Source organism: Atractosteus spatula, chromosome 25 (genome assembly GCF_055471065.1).
Source record: "Atractosteus spatula isolate fAtrSpa1 chromosome 25, fAtrSpa1.hap1, whole genome shotgun sequence".
Taxonomy (NCBI): domain Eukaryota; kingdom Metazoa; phylum Chordata; class Actinopteri; order Semionotiformes; family Lepisosteidae; genus Atractosteus; species Atractosteus spatula.
Window position 1 is genome coordinate 9,165,229 of NC_142730.1, and position 11,092 is coordinate 9,176,320.

At 49.1% G+C, this 11,092-nt stretch overlaps 1 protein-coding gene across 1 annotated transcript; it reads left to right on the plus strand.

Annotated features, from left to right (window-relative positions):
• The first annotated feature begins 1,022 nt into the window (after positions 1-1,022).
• Positions 1,023-10,202, plus strand: LOC148815343 (gonadotropin-releasing hormone II receptor-like). Its single transcript, XM_088905420.1, has 4 exons — positions 1,023-1,037; positions 4,940-5,482; positions 8,485-8,686; positions 9,793-10,202. The coding sequence occupies exons 1-4, from the start codon at positions 1,023-1,025 to the stop codon at positions 10,200-10,202; spliced, it is 1,170 nt and encodes a 389-aa protein (XP_088761546.1).
• The last annotated feature ends 890 nt before the right edge of the window (positions 10,203-11,092 follow it).

Sequence of the window (11,092 nt, forward strand, 5' to 3'; positions counted from 1 at the left end):
CCACAGTCCGAAGACATGCTGGTGAAGTTAAGTGGCTTCTGGGAAAATCGGCCCTGCGGTGAGTGTGTCTGTGTCTGTCTGCCCTGTGATGGACTGGTGTCCCCTCCAGGCTGTACAACACCTTGCGCCCGCTGCATGCTGGGATGGGCTCCAACTGCCCCGAGACCCTGGATTGGAGGAAGTGAATAAAAAAAAGAATGGCTGGAACAAGGGGGAAGACAGTCACCTCCACCATTCTCCTGTAGATCACATCCGCGGCAAACAGCTGAGATGAAGAGATGAGCAGAGATTCCTAAGCAAAGGTTGGGTGAACGCAGCCCTCTCCCCCAGAACCAGACCGCTTGAACTGTATTCCTAGGCTGGAACATACAATCACCAGACAAAATACTAGGTACCCCCACTAATCACTGTAATGCCATAATATTATAATATTAGACCTCTGCAAGCAGAGCATGGTCTGTATTCCACAAGGCTTTTGAATTGCATGTGGCTGGGATGAGGGTTAGAACTGTGGGATTGAACTGTGAATCCAACAGGCCCAAGGGGATCTAGCAGGATTGTTCTGGCCAGGGAGGACACAATTCTGGATCGTGTCGTCCGCATAGGGCCCGGAAAGAACCGGATCGTGACAGGAGGGTAGTTTGTGGTGTTTTGTGGCCAGTGAGTGAACAACAGGCCTGAGGCTGAAGCTAAAATGACCCAAACTGTGCTGTGTTAAGCAGTCATAGTGTGTGAGATTGATCTGAATCCTCCTCTCGCCCACAACTCTTTGCCTGCCTCTCAGAAAGTCATGTCTTTCTATTGTGTGTGTGAGGTTCCCAATATTGAGCCAAGTGCATACTCAAGCATCTATAAGCAATGGAATGGAATACAATGGTAATTATGTTATGACTCCCCTCGGCCTCTGCTTTAATGCATGTTAGTAAATATTTAACTAAGGGGTCCCATATCTGAGGGCTAAGAGGGTTACACACCCTCTGTTAGATAAAGTGATTAGTGCTCTCTGCAGCTAACAAACAGCTATGGCTCTGAGTCATGTAGGAGCCTTACGGAAAAGCAGGTTTTAAAAATTAATTCGGTCGCGTCGATTTCCCATTTGCACTTTAGTAGGCAGTGGCGCTTGCACTGGGGTCACATCGCAATGTAAGAAGGTTGAATAAGAGGCTGCCGTTTGACACACTGTGCTCATTTCGGTGCGAGTAACTTATTGATCCAATAAGGCTATTGGCAACTGCAGTATTGCTGACCGCAAAGCCCTCCAGCGGGTGGTGAAAACTGCCCAGCCCTTCACTGGGGCTGCCCTCCCATCCATACAGGACATTTCTGACAGACGGTGCTTGAGGAAAGCTCTCAGCATCCTCAAAGACCCCACACGCCCCAGCTACAGACTGCATGACCCTCTACCATCTGGAAAACAGTACCGGAGCATTCGGGCCCGGACCTCCAGACTCAGAGACAGTGTTTACCCCCGCACTATCAAACTATTAAACTCCCAGCCTCTCTCACCTCTCACCTACGATCTGAACCCTCACAGTGCCTTCTTTCTTACCAAAAACTCAAACACACACTGAAATCTACCTCTACCTCGCATGTCAAAAAGCTCACTCCCCATAATTTTCTCTCCTTTATTTCATTCTGTTGATGCATGTTTTTGCACATCTGATGTTGTTTTGCACATCGCCTGTTGTTGTTTTGCACACTGCCTGTTGTTGTTTTTGCACACTGCCTGTTGTCTCTTTCTTTTATTATACAATTGTATTGTTGTTTTTTTGTACTACGTATCGTCTGAGAGCTAGCCAAATAGCATCGCGTTATACCATACACCTGTATATGAGTATAATGACAATAAACTTGAACTTGAACTATCCAGCCGCCTTCTGCAGGTCCCCAGGGATCCGAGTTCAACAACACAACAGCAGCATCTCGCAGGCCATGTTCCTTCTGCAAGAAGTAACTTCCACTTGCGCCCTCATGGTCCTGCCCTGCTGCCGAACAGAGAGCCAATCGCTGCCGATCGCTTTCGGCTTCTGGGTACGCGGGTGAAGTCGGGGCTGACCTGCCCGGCACAAGACTAAAGAGAGTCCGCTTCCTGTATGGGGGGTGACGTTCCTTTCAGACCCGACATTCCTCTTGCTGCTTATCTTGTCCGTCTTTCCCTGGACAGATCATATCTCATATTTAATACTTCGTTACTTTATTGCCATAACAACTAGGTGCATGGCATTTGGTTCAGTGAGCTCCTATGCAATTAAAAGACATGCAAAGCAAATACACAACATGAAGCCAATAACGGACAGCGTCCACCTAACACACATTCACACGCCATTCCAGACACACGCCGTTAATAAAATCAATAGCAGGGAGAGAGGGAATAACATTGAGCCATTTTAAGATCATTTTGAGAAATTTCACCATTTTGAGATCACCAGCATCTCAGATGCCTCTGAGCAGCAACATTCTCCACTGTGGTTCCCGACACGTTTGTGTATTTGTAAAAACCTCGGAACAGCAGCTTGGAACAACGTTTTGCAAATGGGATCTAAAATTCCAAGTGAAATGGATGGGATTTTTTTTCTATTACCAGTTTAACCTTAAAGAGCGGTGAGACAAATAGCATCGTACATTGCCATATAATTCTACAACTATTTAAACATATTTTTTCCCTGAGCGCTCACACGTTGAGGAGCTCTTAAACTTGTTAGTTCACCCAGATACTACTGCTAAAGACGTCGCCTTTCATTAAGCACACAAGAAAGGCTGTCCCATGAACACCCAGCTCTTATTCAGCATAGATTCTGCAAACTCAGCACATCCCATTTTTTATTGATGGTTTCTGCTACCTGCGTGTAACACTCTGCAGTAGTCTACATGAAACAACGGCCAGGTGTTTGCTCCTCCGGCTTGAATTTGATTAGAATCTATTTGAAAAGCATGGGCTGCTCCTACATTGTTTGCTATCCCTCCTCCTTTCGGTATTGTCTGCAAACCCAGCTACTTTAGTAAATATCCCAGCATCTAGGTCATTGATATACATCAGGACGGTCAAAGAACACTGACAATCAGAAGTGTAGCTGTTGTCAGATTCCAATGACAAAGGCACCTTACCGAGAAGCAATAGCTAAGGCAATTTATCCCAGCCAGATTGCATGCACAAACCCCATTGACCTTCAGTGATGTGTTCTGGGGTCTAAAACCGCGTGGGCTGGAATCCTCCTGCATTCAGTCACAATCAGTGCCGCCCGGTGCTGATAAAGTCTGTATTTTTTTGCAGGTTATGCGTTGGTGCGACCCTTTCGCTGGCGGTCATTAAATCACCAGTACGAACTGTGACACAGTGTACACAGGCAGCCCACGCAGAAGGCATGGCCATGCGGAGATTATGGTTTCTAGGGCCACAAAGCACACAATCATCTATCTTAACAATTATTAGGTAACCCCTAATCCAGATTAGAGACATGCACACTTGATTAGGAGTTGCTGGTGCTAACTAAGAGCACTTAAAAGTCATCCTTCAGTTTGCACCAGTATCTTGAAAATCACATCCCTGTGGGAGCAGGAACTTTAAGATATGGCAATACGAATCTCTAGTAGGTATCAAGGGTGCTAGCATCACAGATGAATTATTTACAACTAATTTGAACAACAGACACTCTTCTTTTTAGTGCATTTGTAGGCAGGCTTGCTAGGGATCTCAAGATCCACACAGAGATTTTTAAAATAAAGAGTGCTCTCAGAGCTGTTCTCTACTACAGTAAGGTGCACCAGACTGCACTGTACCGCGCTCGCCCGTGGAGGCTCTGCACTGATTCTGCAGCGGGGAGTGGGGAAAAACCCACTGCAGACACAGCTGGTGGGAAGCACCTGACGCCCCACTGATGGGTCACTCCAGCAGTTTTGTTTTAAATAAAAAGCTGGAGTCATTTGTAATTGCAATTCCTATTGCAGCAGCTATTGCTAGCCATAGCTGAGCTTTTCTAAAAAAAACCCGAAGCGACAATCATTGCTTATGTCTCCGCTCACATGTATGAACACTGTAACCGCACACGGGGAAGAACCCCTGCCACGCCCACTTTCCATGACACGTGACTTTTAACACATCGAAGGCAGCACAGCCGCCCAGTGGGGGTTCAGTGCTGAACAGAGGGTAGGAGGGCATCGTGCACCGACAGTCCTCAAGCACCCTGTGTCGCTGAGAGATTGACAGAGCCCTGGCCAGTTAGCCACACCTCACCCTCAGCCAATTCACTCAGCTGACCGCTTGCGACTGCTTGGGGAATCCCAGACACAGTTGGCTACAGCCATGACCCAGGCTCGATCCCATGATCATGCAGCTGGTCCAGTTCCTCAACAGGCATAAATAAAACTGCAAACAAAAATGAAAAATCTGCACTGGGAAAATGCATAACTGAAGAAGAAGTTTCAAAAATCAAAAACAGGCACTAGGCCTAGCGTTCGGGGTCTCCTGTCAGATCGGCCGCAGGCACTGATGAGACTGTGACGTTCAGCAAACACAAACACGCCCTACTGTGTGATTAGCAGGGTTTTTGTGTTTTTAATTGGGAAACAGAATGTGAGTACATTTTGAAACACAGGTGCAAATTCTAGCCAGATCAAAACACCTGGACAAGCCGATGCTGTGTACGTGTGCATGTGTGGAGGGGGGTTAAAGGACACAAAACGTCCAGAAAAAATACCTGCAGGTTGGTGACAGACTGTAGAGACACAAGGAAGCAGGGATGTGGGAGTGGGTGTGTTTAAAACTGAGAAAAGGAGGCACTTCTTTACACAAAGGGCAGTGGGAGTGTGGAACTCCATCTTGTTAAATCTGGCTTCTTTTAATCAATGGCTGAACAAGATCCTCAGATCAATTTAGTATTAAAAGACTAGATAGGCTGAATGGCTCCGCTCTGCCGCAGTTGTCCTCATGAAAGATTAACAGTCCATTTACCTTCTGTGCAGGATGTCTGGGAATCTGTCTCTCTTCCTGATGCCAGCTCCGGACATCACGGGCAACTCCTCCAACGCGACCGCGCCCCCTGCAGGCGACTGGCAGGAGCCCACCTTCACGCGGGCCGCCCAGTTCCGGGTGGGGGCCACGCTGGTGCTCTTCCTGTTCGCGGCGGTCAGCAACCTGGCCGTGCTGGCCAGCGTGGCGGGGGGGCGGGGCCGCCGGCTGGCCTCCCACCTGCGCCCGCTCATCCTGAGCCTGGCGGCCGCCGACCTCATGATGACCTTCATCGTGATGCCCCTGGACGCCGTCTGGAACGTGACGGTGCAGTGGTACGGCGGAGACGCCCTCTGCAGGCTGCTCTGCTTCCTCAAGCTCTTCGCCATGCAGGCCTCTGCCTTCATCCTGGTGGTCATCAGCCTGGACCGGCACCACGCCATCCTGCGCCCGCTGGACTCCTTCGACGCCAACCGCCGCAACAAGAGGATGCTGGTCCTGGCCTGGAGCGCCAGCTTCCTAGTGGCCTCCCCTCAGGTGGGTGGGCTGGCGTGGCTGGGATCTGCTGTGAGCAGACGCCCAACGGGAGACAAATCCCAGATCACTGGGCGGCTAGTAAGTTCTCGACTCAAGGATATTGTCCAGCATATTTCTAGAAGGCTTTCAGACAATCAGCTTCAGCAGCAACACGAGGCAGGCTGTTCCAGAACCCTACCACCCTTTGTGTAAAGACATGCCGCACAGAGGAGTGTTGGAAGCTCTGGAACCAACTGGCCAGCCTGTATGTTGATGCTGATACCCTGGTTGGTTTCAAGAAAAAAGTCTGGAGCACATCCTCTGATCAATTAGCTACCAGCATCCAAGCAAACTAGGCGGCCCAAATGTCTGATCCTGGCTTGGAACTGCTCTCGTGAAAGAACGTGCATGTTGAGTATTCACATCCCCGACACAAACCCACGTGCAGACGTGAAACCTACCCAGCAGCCTCTGCAAGGGAAGCACCTCTGAGCAGGCCGGATTCCCAGCTTGCTTTGCAAGACCAGGCAGCTGCTAAACGATGCGTGTGAGCGCCTGCATAGCGATCGAGCCCCGAGGCCTGTGCCCGCTAATTCGATAACCTCCAGCAAGGGTGCAGCACAGAGCGCACAGCATCCCGCCGCGAGCCGAGCAGGGCACAGGTCATCCTCAATGCGGCACAGGAGCCAGGGAATATGGAGATGTGAAGTGATTTTCTTTTTTAGCCCTTCAATTGGATTAGCAGCCACAGCCAGAAGGCATTAGATAACAGCTCAGTTGCACGACTGCAGATTTTAAAGGGTCGAACGCTGGTAATGGAGGGTGGGGAAGCTCTAGGAATCAAACGCTACTCAGCACATATCGGCACACCTTGATCACTACAGCCCTGCGGGTTACATAATGCAGTTCTTCTGAAGTACTCGATTTATTTAACTTGCACAGACGCAAATGCATTGCTGTATTTCTCACTACGAAGCACAAGGAGATTAAGGGCGGATGAAGAAACCTCGAACCTTTGAGGCAGATCCTGTCCCGCTATGCGATGATGCAGGCAGGAAAAGCATTTTGGAGGGCACGCGGGCTATTGAGAATTCAAGAAGGGAGAAGGGGGGGCAGAGCTGTCCAGTCAAGATGTTAATCAAGCTAACAAAAACCGAGATCGACTGGAATAAAAACCTTGTACAAATGCTGGTATACGTTTACATAGACACAATGGAGCTTGTGAAAAGTCTGATTACAGGATTATGGGAATTACTCTAGCGTAGATAGTTTTTATTAGTTTACATGTGTCTTCTGACCTGTAAGATGAATCACTACTAGTGACTTATGCACGTTTTAAATCATGTGTCTACTCTAATGCATTCACAGCCAGCTCAGTAAGCAGATGCTCGTCTGTTTCCCACACACATCGATGAGTAATATCAGGACAGATGCTGGAGTCGTTCAGATAACGCTTATGCAGAGATATCAAGTCTGCAGTATGATGGACTTTCCCTTTTGCCCGCCCAGAATCACAGGTTAATAAAACAGTCTGCCGGCCTGCAGACGTCGATATAGTCTCGCATGGCAGATCGTTAAACAATTACCCAGTTGTGTTTTTAATCATTTAAATTAGCCTTCCCATTACCAGAAAGTATTAGCAGATAAATAAACGGCACTGTCGATGCAGATGTTATTTAACCTTTACTTCCTGGGGAATATATACAGACGGATGTAACAGGATTGTAAATGGATATCTGTGTGTGTCTCTTTCAAAATGTATGTCAGATGCATTATTTCACTCTATTGGTTTATCTAAGTTTTGTTATTAGTGAATATCTTGAGCTTTGATATTAGATATAGATTTAGATTTGTGGACTTCATGTAAAAGACTAAAGCTCATAAGATGCTTGTGTTACGTTTCAATACAATACTCTTCTGACCTGATAAATGCCAATTAATTATTATTATTATTATTATTATTATAATTATACTTATACAAAGCCCCTTGGTTAATCTGATTAATTTTGCCCATACATAGAAACACGTTTGTCCACTGGCAGAGTATTAATCTTGTATCTTTGTTGCTGTCCTTCTTAAATTGGAACAGAGTTCTTCTTGTATTTTTAGCAAATGTTCTTTTAAAGAAGCTGTACTGATGTTTGATTTTGCATATCCGACCCTCCCATTTCTGGTCTGCTGTGCCTTAATGGATAACAGCAGTGCTGAAAGAAATAACAACGCAGTCTGACCTTTAAATGTGCATGACGGGCTGTAAGGAGCAGGGGAATAACTCAGATCTGAACTAGCAGCCAAACAGGATTACACAGGTGCACAATTTACTTTGGGAATCTCTGTGCTCCTGGCCCATGATCACTGTTTGTGATCAGAGGGGGGGGCGCTTTCTAAAAAGGTGAATTTAATGGGTTTCCTCCAGTAGCTCCAGATTTCTCCCACAGTCCAGGGACATACTAGTGGGTTAACCGGCCTGGTGGAAAACTGGCCCTGGTGTGAGCGTGAGTCCTGTGATGGACTGGTGTCCTGACCATGGTGTACCCTGCCTTGCACCTGTTGCTTGCTGGGATAGACTCCCCTGTGACCCTGAATTGGAAGAAGCAGTTAGACAGCGTGATGAGTCGTTCAATGCACTGACTAGACGCTTGTTTAGATTCATGCAGTCTGGGTGGCTGTGCAGGTCCTTGAGTGCTCAGGACTGGACTGAAAGGGAGAGAAACAAGCTCTAAAAAGTATAATGAGCCTCACTCTTTGGATCTCCCTCAAGCTTGGGTCTCAGCAACTTCATTCAGTATTAAACCGAGCCAAATACTATACTTTGCTCCTGAAATGTAATAACCAGCCTGAAAATCTGTAATGCCTTGAGGGCTGAGGGCAGTGGGACTGGCTGCCGATTCAGAGCTGAGCCCGGAGGGCCCCCCACAGGAAGCTGGGCCGAGCATCTCCGCGCCGCTCTGACCCAGCGGCCTGCAGATCGGTGTTATTGCAACTTATTTTTTTGTTCGTTTTGTGTCTTTTGACGGGCCCAGCTGTTCATCTTCCGCGCGATCAAGGCGGAGACGGCCGACTTCACGCAGTGCGTGACCCACGGTAGCTTCCGGCAGCGCTGGCAGGAGACCCTCTACAACATGTTCCACTTCGTCACGCTCTACGTCATCCCCCTGCTGGTCATGAGCTGCTGCTACGCCCGCATCCTGGCCGAGATCAACCGGCAGATGAAGAAGAGCAAAGGTAAGGAGTGATGAGTGATCGACCGCCAGCGGCTGCAGAGACTCCCCGGATCCACTCCGGAGCACAGAACGGTTGCACAGCAGGGAGGAGGTATGGGCAGGTTCTGCAGTTCGATTAACTGCAGCTAACAGCTCGTTAGTAACTGGTTTGATCAGGCGATTTGGGACTGGACCCAAAGAGTTTGTTTAGTGAGGTGGTTTGGGTCAGAGTAGGAGGGGACATCCCTGGACCGTGGAGAGGATTCAATGTCTCGGAGCAACTTTGAAATTTCTTGTCCCCCATCTTCATCAATTACTGACTAGAACATCTGCATCTCTGTAGGATCTCTGTAGGACTGGGCGGATCACTCTTTGGTAAGGCATCCATAGCAAGAATGCATAGCAAATTTCAACATCACAGGAATAACTTCTGCCTCCCACAGGGTACGATGAAGGCTTGCTGGCCCAGTTAAAATCATGCATGGTGATATCCGTGCAGTGCTCAGTAATGAAGCTGGCAATACACAGTCTGTGAATGGGACCATCATTTTATGATGGCTGTGTGCTGTGATGAAGGTTGCTCGGCTGTGGTCTAACCCCTGTATCCAGTGGCATTTCATTCCAGCTGGGCAGTCTGCATCACACCATTCAGCAAACGAATAATCTGCCCAATCACGCCTCGAGACTTGTTCCCAGCTCCTAGACAGTCTGCGATTTGAAGTCACTTTCGTGTTGCCTCGAAAGCACCTCGTCACCTTGAGAGCTCCAACATTTGCAGAACCGCGAGACAATTAAAAAGGTTTGATCAAGTGCATAATGAGCTTCAGCCAGGGCTCGTTCAGGCAGGAGAAACGTCAGCTCTAAGACAGAGGTACCTGACGCTCAGGGCACGAACCTCACTCGTTGGGAACATGAGCTGCTTCAGTGATTATACATCTTCTCATTTCGGTATAAATCTGAGCCAGGCAGTGTGAAAAAGAGACATTCGTTTGCAAAAGGTATAATGGGTTTGTTTTGACCACTGGCAGAGAGTACAGCTTGATTTTCCCACTAGCATCTCGACATCAGGTTTAAGACACCGGCTGGCTGACTTGAACTTGTCTAAACCCTTGTGTTGTTTCCCCACAGGAGGGGAGGCCAGTCTGAGGCGCAGTGGGACGGACCAGATCCCCAAGGCGCGCATGAAGACGCTCAAGATGACTATCATCATCGTGGCCTCCTTCATCATCTGCTGGACCCCCTACTACCTGCTGGGCATCTGGTACTGGTTCCAGCCCCAGATGCTGCGGGACACCCCCGAGTACGTCAACCACATCCTCTTCCTCTTCGGAAACCTCAACACCTGCTGCGACCCGGTCATCTACGGCCTGTACACCCCTTCCTTCCGCGCGGACCTGGCGGCCTGCTGGTGCCGCCGGCCCCAGGACTCCCCCAGGTCCCTGGAGCGCCTGTCCTCTCGCCGGACCCCCCACAGCGCCGCCCTGGAGTCCAAGTCCGAGTCCCCGGCGGCCGAGCACCAGACCGCCACGCGGGGCTGAGGGTCCCCGGGCGGCGGCGGTCGCCTTCCCCCTCTCTGCTTGACACGGACCGGATGGTCCCCCCTGAAGTGGGACACGGTGGGAGAGACAGGCTGCTTCGCCGGGTCCGAGGCGGCAAGAGGTGACGCAGGAGACTGACCAGTCGGAGATTTCTAGCTTGTCTGTTTTGGGGTGGGGGGGAGTCGTGGGAGATGGATCTGAGGATCTGAACACACAGAGAGGGTGGTACCCCTTCTGATGCAAAAAAAAAACAACCTCTGGATCTTCAGCATCCTGCGTACGGACCAAACCTCAGTTAAACATTTCATCTCAAAGGTTTCCTGTGAGAGCACAGTACCTCCCCCAGCGCCCACAGACACACTTTTCCCGTCTCCAAGCGCAGTGGGACTTGGACATCTCCTGTGCTGTCCAGGCCAGGCTACCTTCCGAGATCTCCCAGGAAGGGGCTTCAGTTTCATCTGGCTGACCTTGAGACCGTTCCTTTCTCGGAGCCCGGCTACACACAGATGACCGGAATCTAAGACAACAGGAAGTATCCCAAGGGCAGAACGCAGAGCGGTCCTTCCTTTATGTAGAGTGGTGAGGGTCTGTTTACACGGGCACTTTTACTAAGCAGTCAAGCCGATGTGATCCTTTAAGATACCGGACAAGCGAGCTGTTTTCATACATTCTCGGTCTTTTGTTTTAGGGGTTGGCATCATATTTAACTTCAGTGTTTACTGCAGGATGTAGGCTTCATTCTGCCTCGAATGTTACACGAATTGTAATTTGTTTCTGATATGCTTGCAGTACCTGGAGTTAGCCATAATCCAATCGCCAAATGAGATCTTCACACATTTTTAGTTTTGCATATTTATTTGCTGTTGTGCTCTGTTTAATTTAAACTGTAA